At 40.9% G+C, this 19928-nt stretch overlaps 1 protein-coding gene across 1 annotated transcript in view; it reads left to right on the top strand.

The window, feature by feature from the left end:
- Nucleotides 1-19928, top strand: part of LOC124606055 (testis-specific serine/threonine-protein kinase 3-like) — a 66353-nt gene that overhangs the window by 22801 nt on the left and 23624 nt on the right. The window contains exons 3-4 of the mRNA XM_047138015.1: nt 309-520; nt 9071-9278. Of these exons, the coding sequence (XP_046993971.1) occupies nt 309-520; nt 9071-9278 (420 nt within the window). The remainder of the gene's footprint in view (nt 1-308; nt 521-9070; nt 9279-19928) is intronic.

Below are 19928 nucleotides of genomic sequence, written 5' to 3'. Positions count from 1 at the left end.
TGTCGGTCGGAGGATGGCATTCACGTACCGTACAACCGTTCCGGCGCTTTCCATGACCACCAGCGGCGTACGTCGGCCCCACATAATGCCGCCCCAAAACAGCAGGGAACCCCCACCTTGCTGCACTCGCTGGACGGTGTGTCTAGGGCGTTCAGCCTGGCCGGGTTGCCTCCAAACACGTCTCCAACGAATATACTGAAGTAATTTCTATGTATTGAAGTAAATATAATTAATAATAATAAGTTGAAAATACATAATGGAATTGAAGTGTAATGCAATATGTGAGTCTCGGTCTGTTGATTACACAGGCACCAAAGGACTTCGTAGCTCGCTTCCTCCCTCGAGAATTGGAAGTACTGCGCGCTGTGACGCATCCGCACATAGTCCAGATCTTCGACGTTGTAGGTTTCGGCTCGCAGATCTTCATCTTCATGGAACTGTGTGAGAAGGGGGATTTGCTGGAGCACATTCGTGCTCGTCGCGGTCCTCTGTCGGAGCAAAAGGCGCGCCTCTACTTCAGGTAACAAACCACTCTAAATCCCTCTCTGTCTCGAGTATGCAATAGTAACAATAATTTTATACAGTTGAAAGATATCGCTGTAGCACGTGCCTCCGTAGCCGGTCCAGCGCGGCCAAGATCCCCGCTCCGATCTGCGTATTTTTTACGGGGACAAATTACCCACTAGCAATTTTAAATCCAAAACAGTAAACCTTTGCGTGCGTGATGGTGCAGTGATTTTAAAGCATTGGAAATAATAATAATAATAACACTAAAAATGCGATCACATAAAATAATTGTATGTATATCTGTAATTTTTCCCGAGGGCGTGCAGCTTTACTGTATGGTTAAATGATGATGGCGTCCTCTTGGGTAAAATATTCGGGAGGTAAAATAGTCCCCCATTCGGATCGTTATCAGGAGAAAGAAAATTGGCGTTCTACGGATCGGAGCGTGGAATGTCAGATCCCTTAATCGAGCAGGTAGGTTAGAAAATTTAAAAAGGGAAATGGATAGGTTAAAGTTAGATATAGTAGGAATTAGTGAAGTTCGGTGTCGGGAGGAACAACACTTTTGGTCAGGTGAATACAGGGTTATAAATACAAAATCAAATAGGGGTAATGCAGGAGTAGGTTTAATAATGAATAAAACATAGGAGGGCAGGTAAGCTACTACCAACAGCATAGTGAACGCATTATTGTGGCCAAGATAGACACGAAGCCCACACCTACTACAATAGTACAAGTTCATATGCCAACTAGCTCTGCAGATGATGAAGAAATTGATGAAATGTATGATGAGATAAAAGAAATTATTCAGGTAGTGAAGGGAGACGAAAATTTATTAGTCATGGGTGACTGGAATTCGAGAGTAGGGAAAGGGAGAGAAGGAAACATAGTAGGTGAATATAGACTGGGGGAAAGAACTGAAAGAGGAAGCCGTCTGGTAGAATTTTGCACAAAGCACGACTTAATCATAGCTAACACTTGGTTCAAGAATCATAAAAGAAGGTTGTATACATGGAAGAAGCCTGGAGATACTGACAGGTTTCAGATAGATTATATAATGGCAAGGCAGAAATTTAGGAACCAGGTTTTAAATTGTAAGACATTTCCAGGGGCAGATGTGGACTCTGACCACAATATATTGGTTATGAACTGTAGATTAAAACTGAAGAAACTGCAAAAAGGTGGGAATTTAAGGAGATGGGACCTGGATAAACTGACTAAACCAGAGGTTGTACAGAGTTTCAGGGAGAGCATAAGGGAACAATTGACAGGAATGGGGGAAAGAAATACAGTAGAAGAAGAATGGGTAACTTTGAGAGATGAAGTAGTGAAGGCAGCAGAGGATCAAGTAGGTAAAAAGACGAGGGCTAGTAGAAATCCTTGGGTAACAGAAGAAATATTCCATTTAATTGATGAAAGGAGAAAATATAAAAATGCAGTAAATGAAGCAGGCAAAAAGGAATACAAACGTCTCAAAAATGAGATCGACAGGAAGTACAAAATGGCTAAGCAGGGATGGCTAGAGGACAAATGTAAGGATGTAGAGGCTTATCTCACTAGGGGTAAGATAGATACTGCCTACAGGAAAATTAAAGAGACCGTTGGAGAAAAGAGAACCACTTGAATGAATATCAAGAGCTCAGATGGAAACCCAGTTCCAAGCAAAGAAGGGAAAGCAGAAAGGTGGAAGGAGTATATAGAGGGTCTACGCAAGGGCGAGGTACTTGAGAACAATATTATGGAAAAGGAAGAGGATGTAGATGAAAATGAAATGGGAGATATGATACTGCGTGAAGAATTTGACAGAGCACTGAAAGACCTGAGTCGAAACAAGGCCCTTTAATAAGTCACGGATGCAAAATACGAACACGAATTCTTTACAGACGAATGGAAAAACTGGTAGAAGCTGACCTTGCGAAAGATCAGTTTGGATTCCATAGAAATATTGGAACACATGAGGCAATACTGACCCTATGGCTTATCTTAGAAGCTAGATTAAGGAAAGGTAAACCTACGTTTCTAGCATTTGTAGACTTAGAGAAAGCTTATTACAGTGTTGACTGGAATACTCTCCTTCAAATTCTGAAGGTGGCAGGGGTAAAATACAGGGAGCGAAAGGCTATTTACAATTTGTACAGTAACCAGATGGCAGTTATATTAGTCGAGGGATATGAAAGGGAAGCAGTGGATGGGTAGGAAGTGAAACAGGGTTGTAGCCTCTCCCCAATGTTATTCAAACTGTATGTTGAGCAAGCAGTGAAGGAAACAAAAGAAAAATTCGGAGCAGGTATTAAAATCCATGGAGAAGAAATAAAAACTTTGAGGTTCGCTGATGACATTGTAATTCTGTCAGAGACAGCAAAGGACTTAGAAGAGCAGTTGAACGGAATGGATAGTGTCTTGAAAGGAAGATATAAGATGAGCATCAACAAAAGCAAAACGAGGATAATGGAATTAAGTCGGGTGGTGCTGAAGGAATTAGATTAGGAAATGAGACACTTAAAGTAGTAAAGGAGTTTTGCTATTTCGGGAGCAAAATAAATGATGATGGTCGAGGTAGAGAGGATATAAAATGTAGACTGGCAATGGCAAGGAAAACGTTTCTGAAGAAGAGAGATTTGTTAACATCGAGGATAGTTTTCAGTGCCAGGAAGTCGTTTCTGAAAGTATTTGTATGAAGTGTAGCCATGTATGGATGTGAAACATGGACGATAACTAGTTTGGACAAGAAGAGAATAGAAACTTTCGAAATGTGGTGCTACAGAAGAATGTTGAAGATTAGATGGGTAGATCACATAACTAATGAGGAGGTATTGAATAGGATTGGGGAGAAGAGAAGTTTGTGGCACAACTTGACTAGAGGAAGGGATCGCTTTGTAGGACACATTCTGAGACATCAAGGGATCACCAATTTAGTATTTGAGGACAGCGTAGAGGGTAAAAATCGTTGATGGAGACCAAGAGATGAATACACTAAACAGGTACAAAAGGATGTAGGTTGCAGTAAGTCCTGGAAGATGAAGAAGCTTGCACGGGATAGAGTAGCATGGAGAGCTGCATCAAACCAATCTCAGGACTGAAGACCACAACAACAACAAGAACAACATCTGAACATTTGAAGAACACATTTGACGTAATTCAATTTTTAATTTGTCTATTAGAAATGGTTCGTGAAAGCCTGCAATTGTAAAAGCAATGAGTTTGTTTACAAAATAACTTTCGCTGCTGCTAGGCGCAAATTTTTAATTTATTTCTTGTACGATGCATTTTGGACATTAATTCTCATTTTCAAGTGCATTTTTCGTGTATGATGGCACACGTTGAAAACATCATGCATAAATGCTGTAATACACAAAAAAGGCGCTTAAGAATGGTAATCATTTCCCGTAAAGCGTAGTGAAGGAGATGAATAACAAAACAAATTAAAATAAGAATGTGGCTGACTGCAGCGGCGGAATACTCATGAAGTCCAATAGTTATTTGTGAGTATTAAGGTTAGTAATAATCTAGCTCACTTAGTGCTGTTTCTGTGATTCTGTTTTATATCAGTTTCACTAACTTTGATTTGAATAACAGTGCCTATTTACGGTATTTTTGTCTCAGGGGGAGTTATGTTAACTGCACCGCAGTTTTTAAAACTGGTCTGCATTAAATTTCATGGGAATGCTGGATTAAAAGTTGTCTTTACAATGAGGTTCTCAAAGGCTCTGTATTATATTCAGTTATTGTGAAATCTGAACTAATTAACTCATTTGCAAAGTAATCATTTAACCTAACTTGTGAAGTTGACTACTCTGAGTAGCAAAATCAGTAAAATTGAGTTAGAGTAACGTAATTTTATCTTCAAAACATTGTAAAAGTGGATTGCAATAGCATTTAGTTGTTAGCCCTTGATACACCAAATATAACTGATTGAAGTTTTGAGTAAAATCAGTCTTAGCAAAGGCTGTGTTCATACAAATCAAAATTGATATAAATTACGTCTTCAAATCTTTGATGTAAGCCTTTAAAGGAAATTTTATAATAATATCAGCAGACATATTAGATCTTGAAGGAACTAGTCCAATAGCAGACGCAGAAGAAACAGACAGAATAGACTTGGAGCTGTAGTAGAACCCTTATTTCCTGGAACTAATCATTCATTCTCAGATGCCTCAAAAGGCTTGTCTGTCACAGGTGAACACAGAAAATCTGCTTCTCCAAATGTTTCATCGTTGTTGCTAATAGTATGTTGGAATTTTTTAAATTAAAAAGGTCTGCAAATTAAAATAGTAAATAATTATAATGTGGTTAACTGCACCAGCCCACATAACCTAACTGACTTCATGTCCACTTAACCTAACCACACATTTTTTCTTTATAAACCACTAAAACAAGTGCTCAACTAGGCGTACTCAGAAACAAATGAAACTGCTGTAAAGAGTTAACACTTACAATTGTTATGGTGTATTTGGCATCTACAAACTCTTGTTAAAGTAACAAGCAATAAATGAAATGGGTAGGAAAAAAAAGTCTGACCTTAGCAAAGAAACAGAGCCACTCAAAACAGTTTCTTATTGCTTGCCAACTGCCTAAATTGTTAGACCTAATGAATTTTTTGACTCATTTAGTGGAGGACTCGGAAAACAACTTACGCTAGAATTGCAAAGCAAAAACCAGTTGACCTGACCTGTCCAGTTAACCTAACTCTCCCCTACTATGTTTCAATGCATTTCCATCTAGTTTTCTTGCAGGCTTTAATGTTCAGCTGAAGACTATGGTAATCACTGTTCCAGTTCTTTACCATTGCACAAATGCTAATGAGTAGAACTGCTAAAGTGCTTTGTGTAGCAGGTGCAGACTTGTTCAAACTTTCCGAAATTGTCAATAAGTTATTACAGTTTAAGTTAAAAAGTAATAGATATTGTGTGATAAACTTACAGGGCTAAGACCACTGGACAAAATTTTGTGACCACACACACACACACACACACACATACATACACGTATATACAGGGTGTTTGAGGAAGAAAGGTCAATATTTTAAATAGTGATAGTATAAGTAACTCTGAACAAAAACTGTTATATGAACATGGGTCGGCAAATAATTCATTAGGGAGGTATAGGTATTGAAAGGAACTTTAATTCTGCAAAATTGATGGGCACAACATGAACGTATACGCAATACCGGTACAGCTGAAACATAACGTGATTTTCTTGCAAACAATGCACAGGTACATGCCATGTTTACGCTGTGCAACCTACCACGTATCATGGTCATGTGACGTACATAGTACAATCACCCGTTGTTTGCGCAGCTGTGCCGTGTAAGCCGCATTGTGTAGTGTACTGGCAACGGATCTGTTAGCTGTGTAGTGTATGTTGTTAACTGTATTCGCACTTGCACTGCTAAAAATGTCATATGTCTACAGTAATGAGGAATACGCGTATATAGTGTATATTTATGGCTTCTGCGATGGTAGTGCTACCGCTGCAAGAGAAGAATACCACAGGCACTTTCTGACTCGACGATTACCTGATCTCAGAGTGTTTACCAAAGTGTGTATCACTTTGCGTGCGACTGGCTCTCTTCCAAGTAGACATTTTTCGTCTGAGCATGCATGTCAACAAACTTTGCAAGAACAGGAAAGAAATTATCGCAAGTGTTGAGCGAGACCCGGTACAAGCATACGAAGAATGTCCCTGCATATGAATGTCCCACGGTTACATGCGTGCCGCGTGGGGAACACTACTTGCGGAAAACCTGTATCCATTTTCCATACAGTGTGTCCAAAATCTCCACGTTGGCAACAATTCCCAACGACTTCAATTCTGTCACTGGGTAATTGGGAATAGTCATTTACTTCCATACATACTATTCACTGACGAAGCCCAGTTTTCACGACATGGAATAAACAACACACGCGATAATCATTGATGTTCACGGGAAAATACACAAACTTCAGTGGGTGGCAATTTCCAAGTTCATTTTGCCATAAATGTTTGGTGCGGCACGATCGGTAATGTTTTGATTTTTTGGAAAATTCATTAGTGGAACTATTGGAAGACGTTACTTTAGCCAAGCGAACTGGAATGTACTTTCAGCATGACGGTGTCCCTCCCCGTGTTACCTTACGATTGAGGTACCATCTCTAACTGCACCTGCCCTAATCGCTGGATTGGCCATGGCAGTGCTAACTGGCCTGCAAGATCGCCTGACCTTACACCTGTAGATTTATGTTTAAAGGGTTGGATGAAATCAGAGGTGCAAAAAGTGAAGGTAAATACACGAGATGAACTGCTTCGTCGCATCATGGACGCTGCTGAAATAGGCCTAATTAGGAACCAACCACAGACAGTTGAACAAGCAACACATGTTATCGTTAGAGCGCAAAAGTGCATTGATGTTCATGGTGGGATATTTGAACCTGTTCTGTGAACCGTACAACATCTGCACAATAAGTGTTAAAGCCGTTTGTAAAAGACGTCGTGCGTCTTTTTCAACTGATTACATGTAACATGCGTGTTGTAATGCATTATGTACTAAATGAAAAGTAAATAAACATTATGTAAAAAATGTGTAACATAATTGGACTTCTCTGTAACATTGTTTTCGTGAAAATCACGTTACGATCCAGTTGTATTGCGTATACGTTCTCGTTGTGAACATCAATTTTGCAGAATTGAAGTTTCCTTCAATACCCATACCTCCCTAACGAAGCATTTACAGACCTATGTTCATATAACACTTTTTGTTCAGGATTACTTATACTGTCACTGTGTAAAATGTTGACCTTTCCTCCCCAAAGACCCTGTATATACACTGCAAAGGAGTACACTACACAATAATAATTGTAACACACCATTTGCGAAATCCTCATCTATATTGTGTTTAGTGATGGAAACTGGAAGGATACTCAGGGGAGAGAAGAAGCATACTAGTGTATTTGAATTGGTTAATCATTAAAACATACATGAAAATTTTATTGAAATGCATTAAAAGTGCTAGGCAAACGTACTGTAAAGGCACAATGGTTGAAGATAAAATTAATGATGTAAACACCATTGCAAAACAGCAGTAAGTGAGCTAGATTATCACAAACCTCAATCCAAACAAATTTTGCAATCATGCTATTTTTCTTAGCAGCCAACTTCATTTGGTGTATGTTATATCAAGAAATGATATTCAGGCCATTGTTCTTAACTGTGTGAAGCAGACAGTCTATTGTGAGTATTGGAACAGAACATGTAAGTACCTTTCTGTGTTGAAAGAACCGCATGGTGGAAGATAAAGAATCACCAACTCATGACTTGAGAAATGTTAACACTTTTAACAACTCCTTGGATACAGAGGGCCCATGTCTTGTCCCCAACACTTAGGAGAGCTGTAGGCTACTCCTGGATCCTGCTTATCAGCAAAATTCAGGAACAATATTTAAACACTTGGGCCTTTCAGCCAGTCAACCTTGGGAGCAGAATGCAGACATTCTCATTGGTCATTTCCTGCAGCTGTTAAAGTGCTGTCCATTTTTAAGGCTGCTTCCTGCCACAACTTTTCTCAAATTTATTTCCAGCGGATGGTTGGGAAACACCTACCATCACCAGAAAGTCACCAACTCTCAAACGAGATAAGTAAGTCCCTGGCCACAGACCACTAGATCAGGTTGGAGCGAGTCCCACTGGATGCTGGCTCTTGTGTCCTTAATAGCCATAAGGATGGTCCCACAGCATGCCTGGAATGACATGTAATAGGGTCACCAAACCTTCAAAAGAAAAAAAAAATTGTGTTTCCTCAGGATAGTGAAAGGTGTTTTCTGTAATGCTAAAACATTCTGAATGCGGCAATGGCAGGAGAATGGCAGCTAGTGAAGTATATCAGATAACATCCCAAGGCCAATAATAGCAATGGGTGGAAGTAGTGTTGAATACTTACCTCCAAAGATAAGTAGGTGTAGCTAAAAGAGGCTTTACAGTATATTTTCCAAGAGAGAAGAATGTGAGTCTTTGATTTTCATGTTATACAGTGTACAACTTACATAATTTGTGAATGCAACTTAATTGATTTTTTACTATTGCATCATTTCCACAAGCAAACATACATAAAAGGAATTTGCAGTTCGTTCAAGAAAGCTTCACTTATCTAGTTCAGCATTGGGAGAAGCGATACTGAGCGGGCAGTTGACCATGCCGAAACATAGGTCTATGAATTTAAAGAGGACATATTGAAACTTTTGTTTCATTTACCAAAGTATTTCCATGAGTTACATGCGGTGCTGAATAATATATTGCTTATACTTGGACCCTCAATTTCTTGGGAGTTCCTGTCAGTTTAATTTAATTTTTTGAGAATTGTTCCAAATTTAAAGTTTATTTAAAATCTATTTGTTGGTCCATAGTATCCATAATAACCACATTAAGTATTTTGTAAGTGGAGTTAAATTAAACTCATTAAACAATTGTGAGATTTGTGGAACAATCATTAAACACTTTATTTTACTTTTATTATCATGCATAATTTTTACATATGATGAGTTCTTTTGACTTCTTGTTGGAAAGTTATTGACTAGACTGCTGTTGTGTACAGCCAGATTGTTTCTGCAGTGGACTACCTCCACTCCCAGGACATCAGTCACCGTGATGTCAAGTGTGAGAACATTCTACTCGCATCTAATGAGTGTGTAAAACTCACAGACTTTGGATTCGCTCGGTGCTGCACAGATGAGAACAACCGACGAGTGCTCAGCCGAACCTTCTGTGGTAGTGCAGCATATGCAGCTCCAGAGATCCTGCAGGTGATACAAAATGCTAGTTGCATAAAATGTATGTTAGAAAGTTAGTAACTATAATTTTCACATGGTTGGAAATCTTGGGAAAGAAAACCAAGTGATGCCGACTGCGAAATACTGATGAACAATTTAGTAATAAATAGTGGAAAGAATATAGGAAAGCACTCATTGTGTATCTGAGGCATTAAGCAGTTTGCCCAATCCCTGTCATTTCCAGTACTTTCACAATGCCTTATTCAGCATTAATACTTTCGAACAACGAATAAATATACACATAGTTGCAGCAGTCAAGGAAGGAACAAAAAACAGCAGCATGGACAATTCAGTGTATGACAGTCATACAAAATTTAGACTTTACAGTAAAAACATAATAAGCTTGTCAAATGAGAAAGATGAGCATCTTAAGTTGTTACAGTAAATTAAAAAATCTAAATTTATTTCTACAGATTTGCTATGAATAATTGAACGTCACTTGCAAGTTACAGAAATGGAATAGATTGACAAAGATAGATATAAAGTTGTTGGTATTACATCACTATAGGCATGATGAAAGGAAAGGTGAAATGATGATACATACGAAAGATAGAATAAAGCCCAGGCCATAGACCTAAATGAGTAGTGCACTGAACGGTTGTCTCAGATGTACACTTCAGTAATAAACTTGGAAAACATTTCTGGCATTGTGCATACATCAATAGTAAATGTTTTAAACTTCATCAGGCAGCTGAAGATAACACTAATAAGACGTTGCACAGATTACTGGAAAGTCACTGTATATGCAGATTTTAACAGTAATTCATCTTGTATCAATCAAGGGCATGTAGAAGTGCTGATACCCAGTTTTAGTTCACTGCTCATAGCAACATACCCAACAAATACAGAGCTAATACAACAGCAATTGATAATTTATTTGTAATCAAACTTTTTCTCAGCAAACAGATGTTAGCCTGATAATAAACTGTTTATCCCACCATATGGCCAAATGGCAACATTAAATCATTCAAGTCAATAAGATTTAGCTAGGGAGGGGAAAAGTAGTTACTATTTAGTAGCATCTCAAATGCTTATCTGTTCATAACATTCAGAGAGAATTTATAGAATGAACTATGGCAAATAATGTACCAAGAAATGACAAGTAGTTGAAGCCCTGGAGGAGAATTTGATTCAGTTGCTCCAGTCCCAGGTGATAGTGAGTCATGAGGCAGGCTACCAGTCATGTAATTTACAAGCTAAGCTTCAACAACTGTGCTGCATTCTATGTGGGCATGATAAACAACAAGCTGTCTGTCTGCATGAACAGCTACCAACAAGCTGTGGCCAAGTTGGACTGACCAGTTGCTGAGCGTGCTGCCTAACACAATGTTCTTTATTTCAAATACTGCTTCACAGTGTGTGCCATCTGGATCCTTCCTATCAACAAGAGCTTTCCTGAATTCTGCAGGTGAGAACTCTCCCTGCAATATATCCTATGTTCCTCTAACTCTTTTGGCCTCAACCTTTGTTAGTCACTGTCCTTCACCCACATATCCCCTTCCCTGTTACCACTCCAGCACTACACAGCTTTCTGTTCCACCAATGCACTCAACAGTCTTTTTACTTGTCTCCTTTACCACTCTCTCCTTTCCCCTCCCTCAATCCAACGTCCTGACAGCAACTGGCTGTCCTATCCTCACCCCATCTCATCCCTGTACACTCACCCTTACCCACTGTCCCTTGCCCTCCCTATCTCAGCCCTCTCCTTACCCCACCACTCGGTTTTTCTTCTCCCATCATGCACTGCTACTCACTGTGTGTCCTTGTCTCTCACAGACAGTGGCCACTTGTTTAGCAATCTTTTTGTTCTGCCTGTCTGCGACTCAGAACTTCCACTATAATGAGTAGCAAATCAAGTGTAGTCTTAGAAAGGTCAGCTAATAAAATGTTTGTGGACTTTAATCACTGGTTCCTAGCCAATTATTTGTCACTAAACTTTGAGAGAAAAAAAAACAAAAAAAACTACATGCAGATCAGAACTTATAAAGGGTGTCCCATGAATATATGCCTAACATACGATGACAAGCAGATAGAATAAGTGGACAGTGTTCAATTCTTGGGATTACATCTTGATAATAAATTCAACTGGGAGGAGCACACCACAGAACTGCTGAAGCATCTTAACAAATCTCTATTTGCAATGCGAATTGTCAGACATAGGGGATATAAAAATGAAAAATCTGGTATACTATGCTTATTTTCATTCCATAGTGTCATATGGGATTATTTTTTGGGGCAATTCATCAAGCCAAGCTAAAGTTTTCCGGTCACAAAACTGTGCAGTAAGAGTTATATGCCATGTGAACTAAACAACATCTTGCAGAAGCCTGTTTAGGGAACTAGGGATACTAACTACTGCTTCCCAATATATTTATGCCATAATGAAATTTGTCATTAAAAATATATCACTTTTTCAAACCAACAGCACAATTCATGGAATCAATACCAGAAATAAGAACAATCTTCACAAGAATTTAAAGTCACTTAGTCTTATACAAAAAGGTGTGCATTATTCAGGAACACACATTTTCAATAACTTGCCAGCAGCCATAAAAAGCTTAACAACCATTGAAATTCAGTTTAAGAGAAGCCTAAAGGATTTATTGTGGCCAACTCCTTGTAATCCAACGATGAATTTCTCAGTAGAAACAACTGATTTGTGTGTGTATATATATATATATATATATATATATATATATATATATATATATATAAGTGCTGGCAGGTCAACAGACACACAAACAAACACAAACATACACACAAAATTCAAGCTTTCGCAACAAACTGTTGCCTCATCAGGAAAGAAGGAAGGAGAGGGAAAGACGAAAGGATGTGGGTTTTAAGGGAGAGGGTAAGGAGTCATTCCAATCCCGGGAGCGGAAAGACTTACCTTATGGGGAAAAAAGGATGGGTATACACTCGCACACACACACATATCCATCCACACATATACAGACACAAGCAGACATATTTAAAGACAAAGAGTTTGGGCAGAGATGTCAGTCGAGGCAGAAGTGCAGGGGCAAAGATGTTGTTGAATGACAGGCGAGGTATGAGTGGCGGCAACTTGAAATTAGCGGAGATTGAGGCCTGGTGGATAACGGGAAGAGAGGATATATTGAAGAGTAAGTTCCCATCTCTGGAGTTCGGATAGGTTGGTGTTAGTGGGAAGTATCCAGATAACCTGGACGGTGTAACACTGTGCCAAGATGTGCTGGCCATGTACCAAGGCATGTTTAGCCACAGGGTGATCCTCATTACCAACAAACATTGTCTGCCTGTGTCCATTCATGCAAATGGACAGTTTGTTGCTGGTCATTCCCACATAGAATGCGTCACAGTGTAGGCAGGTCAATTGGTAGATCACGTGGGTGCTTTCACACGTGGCTCTGCCTTTGATCGTGTACACCTTCCGGGTTACAGCACTGGAGTAGGTGGTGGTAGGAGGGTGCATGGGACAGGTTTTACACCGGGGGCGGTTACAAGGGTAGGAGCCAGAGGGTAGGGAAGGTGGTTTGGGGATTTAATAGGGACGAACTAAGAGGTTACGAAGGTTAGGTGGACGGCGGAAAGACACTCTTGGTGGAGTGGGGAGGATTTCGTGAAGGATGGATCTTATTTCAGGGCAGGATTTGAGGAAGTCGTATCCCTGCTGGGGAGCCACATTCAGAATCTGATCCAGTCCCGGAAAGTATCCTGTCACATGTGGGGCACTCATGTGGTTCTTCTGTGGAAGGTTCTGGGTTTGAGAGGATGAGGAAGTGGCTCTGGTTATTTGCTTCTGTACCAGGTTGGGAGGGTAGTTGCGGGATGCAAAAGCTGTTGTCAGGTTGTTGGTGTAATGCTTCAGGGATTCCGGACTGGAGCAGATTCGTTTGCCACGAAGACCTAGGCTGTAGGGAAGGGGGCGTTTGATGTGGAATGGGTGGCAGCTGTCGTAATGGAGGTACTGTTGCTTGTTGGTGGGTTTGATGTGGACGGACGTGTGAAGCTGGCCATTGGACAGGTGGAGGTCAACATCAAGGAAAGTGGCATGGGATTTGGAGTAGGACCAGGTGAATCTGATGGAACCAAAGGAGTTGAGGTTGGAGAGGAAATTCTGGAGTTCTTCTTCACTGTGAGTCCAGATCATGAAGATGTCATCAATAAATCTGTACCAAACTTTGGGTTGGCAGGCCTGGGTAACCAAGAAGGCTTCCTCTAAGCAACCCATGAATAGGTTGGCGTACGAAGGGGCCATCCTGGTACCCATGGCTGTTCCCTTTAATTGTTGGTATGTCTGGCCTCCAAAAGTGATGAAGTTGTGGGTCAGGATGAAGCTGGCTAAGGTAATGAGGAAAGAGGTTTTAGGTAGGGTGGCAGGTGATCAGCGTGAAAGGAAGTGCTCCATCGCAGCGAGGCCCTGGACGTGCGGGATATTTGTGTATAAGGAAGTGGCATCAATGGTTACAAGGATGGTTTCTGGGGGTAATGGATTGGGTAAGGATTCCAGGCGTTCGAGAAAGTAGTTGGTGTCTTTGATGAAGCATGGGAGGCTGCACGTAATGGGTTGAAGGTGTTGATCTACGTAGGCAGAGATACGTTCTATGGGGGCTTGGTAACCAGCTACAATGTGGCGGCCGAGATGATTGGGTTTGTGAATTTTAGGAAGAAGGTAGAAGGTAGGGGTGCGGGGTGTCGGTGGGGTCAGGAGGTTGATGGAGTCAGGTGAAAGGTTTTGTAGGGGGCCTAAGGTTCTGAGGATTCCTTGAAGCTCCGCCTGGACATCAGGAATGGGATTACCTTGGCAAACTTTGTATATGGTGTTGTCTGAAAGCTGACGCAGTGCCTCAGCCACATACTCTCGACGATCAAGTGCCACGGTCGTGGAACTCTTGTCCGCCGGAAGAATATCATTAATTAAGAATATCATTAATTTGAACCCAACAATTACGTTTGTTATTATCGCTGTTGCATTTCAAAATCTTTCCTGTCGTCTTATTTTCTCTTTCTGTTTTTACCAGTAGTCTCACTTTGTATTCACCTTCCCCTTTTTACCGTAATACAATTTTATCCCGCCTATATATACTCAATAATACCTAACCCACTTCCAAACCATAACCAAAAAAAATTTTATTTTCCGCTTTCAACACTACCGCTGCTATAAAATCCACCATTTCTAGTTCAATAACAGCTGTTTTCACATATTAAACAACCATTTCGGCTTGTTCTAATAACTTTCACTTTCCTTCCATTTCCGTTTTTCGCACATCACTGATCGTTTTTAGCCGCTCCCCACAGGTTTTAACGTCATTATTTCTTCGTCAGACAATTGTTAGCCCCATTTTCGTAATCTTTCACCATAACACCACTCCTGTTAATACATTTACACGTTTTTTCGAAATTTTCCCGAATTTATCCGTCCTTTAACGTGTTTCAGCGGCAACACAACCACCTAACCTTCATGCACATCGCTGTCTACCAACCCAAGTTCACCACAGGATCAACTTAACCAACACTTTTTCGCCTTTTTTCATACCAGATCTGCAGTTACTTTCTAGTTCACCCTTGTCTCTCCCCATATATTTTTATCTTTCATTTTCATTTCAACCTCATGTTACACTTTCCACCTTCTAATAGCATGTCACCCTCACAACACCCCCACAACGACCCCATTAAGTTTGATTTACATTCCCTCCACAAACATGCCTTCACCCTAGCCAGATTACGCTCGCATATTTTATTTTCTCAGGCTTGTCTGACATTTGGCATAACCCCCAAAGACCTGACACTTAAAGTTCCCATCTCTGGCTGCAACCCTTCTTTCCATCAGTCCCTATACCAGTTCCAAACTGAACAATCCATTGCCCTCACCCACCTAATCCTTCACCTACACATCCACTCAGTCAATGAACACACCCGTCAACTCCTATTCTTAATAAAAGTCCTCAATCTTTCCTCTCCCACATCCACACCGGCTATTCAGAGCATCCTCCTGCAGGCCAACCGCAAATTAGAACAGCATGCCACCCTTAACCTCAAAAAACTATCCAATCTCCTGGTTTCCCACCTCCGGAAAGGCAACTCACTCACCCTTCACAACCTTTCCAGCAAACCTCAACCACCTCTCATTGCACACAAACCCAGTCTCTCCCATCTACTCAGTCTCCCACTTCCAGCTCCACTACCTCCAAAACCTCAAAATTCCAATCAACACAATCTGACACCACAACACCCTAATTCAGTAGTTAACCTTTCCTCCAAACCTCTCTCCCAATCCGAAACCTCTGTCCTATCCAAAGGCCTCACCTTCAGCCCCACTCCCAAGTTCAACCAAACAGCCCTCATCAAAGATTTACTGTCCTACACTCGTACTCTCTGCTGGAGGTATCACTTTGCCACGAAGAAAAATGATCCTAATCCTACCCCTAATGATCCAACTCCCCAAGACACTATCCAAATTGAACCCTGCCTGGAACAGTTCCGTCCTCCGTCGCAGCGGGACCCACCTCCTCTTCCTCAAAATCACCCTCTCCAAACCTTCCAGGAATTTCTGACTTCCAGCCTTGCCTCTCAATCCTTCTTAAAAAACATTAATCCTACTCCCAACATCACCACTGCCGAAGCCCAAGCTATCTGTGATCTGAAGGCTGACCGGTCCATCGTCCATTCTTCCGGCAGACAAGGGTTCCACGACCGTGGTACTTGATCGTCGAGAGTATGTGGCTGAGAGACTGCGTCAGCTTTCAGACAACACCACATACAACGTTTGCCAAGGTAATCCCATTCCTGATGTCCAGGCGGAGCTTCAAGGAATCCTCAGAACCTTAGGCCCCCTACAAAACCTTTCACCTGACTCCATCAACCTCCTGACCCCACCGACACCCCGCACCCCTACCTTCTACCTTCTTCCTAAAATTCACAAACCCAATCATCCCGGCCGCCCCATTGTAGCTGGTTACCAAGCCCCCACAGAACGTATCTCTGCCTACGTAGATCAACACCTTCAACCCATTATGTGCAGTCTCCCATGCTTCATCAAAGACACCAACTACTTTCTCGAACGCCTGGAATCCTTACCCAATCCGTTACCCCCAGAAACCATCCTTGTAACCATTGATGCCACTTCCTTATACACAAATATCCCGCACGTCCAGGGCCTCGCTGCGATGGAGCACTTCCTTTCACGCTGATCACCTGCCACCCTACCTAAAACCTCTTTCCTCATTACCTTAGCCAGCTTCATCCTGACCCACAACTTCTTCACTTTTGGAGGCCAGACATACCAACAATTAAAGGGAACAGCCATGGGTACCAGGATGGCCCCTTCGTACGCCAGCCTATTCATGGGTCGCTTAGAGGAAGCCTTCTTGGTTACCCAGGCCTGCCAACCCAAAGTTTGGTACAGATTTATTGATGACATCTTCATGATCTGGACTCACAGTGAAGAAGAACTCCAGAATTTCCTCTCCAACCTCAACTCCTTTGGTTCCAACAGATTCACCTGGTCCTACTCCAAATCCCATGCCACTTTCCTTGATGTTGACCTCCACCTGTCCAATGGCCAGCTTCACACGTCCGTCCACATCAAACCCACCAACAAGCAACAGTACCTCTATTACGACAGCTGCCACCCATTCCACATCAAACGCCCTCTTCCCTACAGCCTAGGTCTTCGTGGCAAACGAATCTGCTCCAGTCCGGAATCCCTGAACCATTACACCAACAACCTGACAACAGCTTTTTCATCCCGCAACTACCCTCCCAACCTGGTACAGAAGCAAATAACCAGAGCCACTTCCTCATCCTCTCAAACCCAGAACCTCCCACAGAAGAACCACATGAGTGCCCCACTTGTGACAGGATACTTTCCGGGACTGGATCAGATTCTGAATGTGGCTCTCCAGCAGGGATACGACTCCCTCAAATCCTGCCCTGAAATGAGATCCATCCTTCATGAAATCCTCCCCACTCCACCAAGAGTGTCTTTCCGCCGTCCACCTAACCTTCGTAACCTCTTAGTTCATCCCTATTAAATCCCCAAACCACCTTCCCTACCCTCTGGCTCCTACCCTTGTAACCGCCCCCGGTGTAAAACCTGTCCCATGCACCCTCCCACCACCACCTACTACAGTCCTGTAACCCGGAAGGTGTACACGATCAAAGGCAGAGCCACGTGTGAAAGCACCCACGTGATCTACCAACTGACCTGCCTATGCTGTGACGCATTCTATGTGGGAATGACCAGCAACAAACTGTCCATTTGCATGAATGGACACAGGCAGGCAGTGTTTGTTGGTAATGAGGATCACCCTGTGGCTAAACATGCCTTGGTGCACGGCCAGCACATCTTGGCACAGTGTTACACCGTCCAGGTTATCTGGATACTTCCCACTAACACCAACCTATCCGAATTCCGGAGATGGGAACTTGCTCTTCAATATATCCTCTCTTCCCGTTATCCACCAGGCCTCAATCTCCGCTAATTTCAAGTTGCCGCCACTCATACCTCGCCTGTCATTCAACAACATCTTTGCCCCTGCACTTCTGCCTCGACTGACATCTCTGCCCAAACTCTTTGTCTTTAAATATGTCTGCTTGTGTCTGTATATGTGTGGATGGATATGTGTGTGTGTGCGAGTGTATACCCGTCCTTTTTTCCCCATAAGGTAAGTCTTTCCGCTCCCGGGATTGGAATGACTCCTTACCCTCTCCCTTAAAACCCACATCCTTTCGTCTATCCCTCTCCTTCCCTCTTTCCTGACGAAGCAACCGATGGTTGCGTAAGCTAGAATTTTGTGTGTATGTTTGTGTTTGTTTGTGTTTCTATCGACCTGCCAGCGCTTTTGTTTGGTAAGTCTCATCATCTTGGTTTTTAGATATATTTTTACCACGTGGAATGTTTCCATCTATTTTATATATATATATATATATATATAAAGTACAATATAACTTCTGCACCAGTTCAGTGCAATAATGTGTTCATTGTATTTAGTAGTTGTATTACACGTTTATTACCTTATAAATAAATAAAAAACTTTTTTATTTTATAATCAATGCATTAGTATTTGTAAAATGATTCTTTCAAATAGCGTTCATTAGAAAATGACAACTGTGCCACTTGGGACCTGTGGGATGGTACATTAGCTTATTTGTTTGAGTTGTAAATATTTGTCATGTATTGTTGTTTTTGTGACATGTTCTACATCGTGGAGGACCTCCTCACTACGGATCAATTGGAATGAAAGTAAATCTAATCTAATCTACCCTTTTCATAATATTGTCATTATTCCATTATGGATTTTTCTTTGTTAGATACCTTCTCGTATGAAGTACATACATCCATCTTTTGTGTCCCTTCAGTTGAGAAACTGACAAATTAGATTAGATTAGATTAATACTAGTTCCATGGATCATGAATACGATATTTTGTAATGATGTGGAACGAGTCAGATTTTCCAATACATGACATAATTAAGTTAATTTAACAACATAATTAAGTTAATATAACAACTTTTTTATTTGAAAAAAATTTTTTTAACAATTTTTTTTGTTTGGTTTTTTCCTTTTTTTTTAAATTTATATCTAAAAATTCCTCTATGGAGTAGACGGAGTTGTCATTCAGAAATTCTTTTAATTTCTTTTTAAATACTTGTTGGTTATCTGTCAGACTTTTGATACTATTTGGTAAGTGACCAAAGACTTTAGCGGCAATATAATTCACCCCTTTCTGTGCCAAAGTTAGATTTAATCTTGAATAGTGAAGATTATCCTTTCTCCTAGTATTGTAGTTATTCACACTGCTATTACTTCTGAATTGGGTTTGGTTGTTAATAACAAATTTCATAAGGGAGTATATATACTGAGAAGCTACTGTGAATATCCCTAGATCCTTAAATATATGTCTGCAGGATGATCTTGGGTGGACTACAGCTATTATTCTGATTACATCCTTTTGTACAATAAATACTTTATTCCTCAGTGATGAATTACCCAAAAATATGACGCCATATGCAAGCAATGAGTGAAAATAGGCGTAGTAAGCTAATTTACTTAGATGTTTATCACCAAAATTTGCAATGGCCCTTATTGCATAAGTAGCTGAACTCAAACGTTTCAGCAGATCATCAATGTGTTTCTTCCAATTTAATCTCTCATCAATGGACACACCTAAAAATTTTGAATATTCTACCCTAGCTATATGCTTCTGATTAAGGTCTATATTTATTAATGGCATCATACCATTTACTGCACGGAACTGTAGGTACTGTGTCTTATCAAAATTCAGTGAGAGTCCATTTACAAGGAACCACTTAGTAATTTTCTGAAAGACATTATTGACAATTCATCAGTTAATTCTTGTTTGTCAGGTGTGATTACTATACTTGTATCATCAGCAAACAGAACTAACTTTGCCTCTTCGTGAATATAGAATGTCAAGTCATTAATATATATTAAGAACAACAAAGGATCTAAGACCGACCCTTGTGGAACCCCATCCTTGATAGTCCCCCAGTTTGAGGAATGTGCTGATCTTTGCATATTATGAGAACTGCTTATTTCAACTTTCTGCGCTCTTCCAGTTAGGTACGAATTAAACTGTTCCACTCATGCCACAATACTTGAGCTTTTCTAGCAGAATTT

Source organism: Schistocerca americana, chromosome 3, assembly GCF_021461395.2.
Source record: "Schistocerca americana isolate TAMUIC-IGC-003095 chromosome 3, iqSchAmer2.1, whole genome shotgun sequence".
Taxonomy (NCBI): domain Eukaryota; kingdom Metazoa; phylum Arthropoda; class Insecta; order Orthoptera; family Acrididae; genus Schistocerca; species Schistocerca americana.
This window is presented reverse-complemented; position numbering and strand designations above follow the sequence as displayed.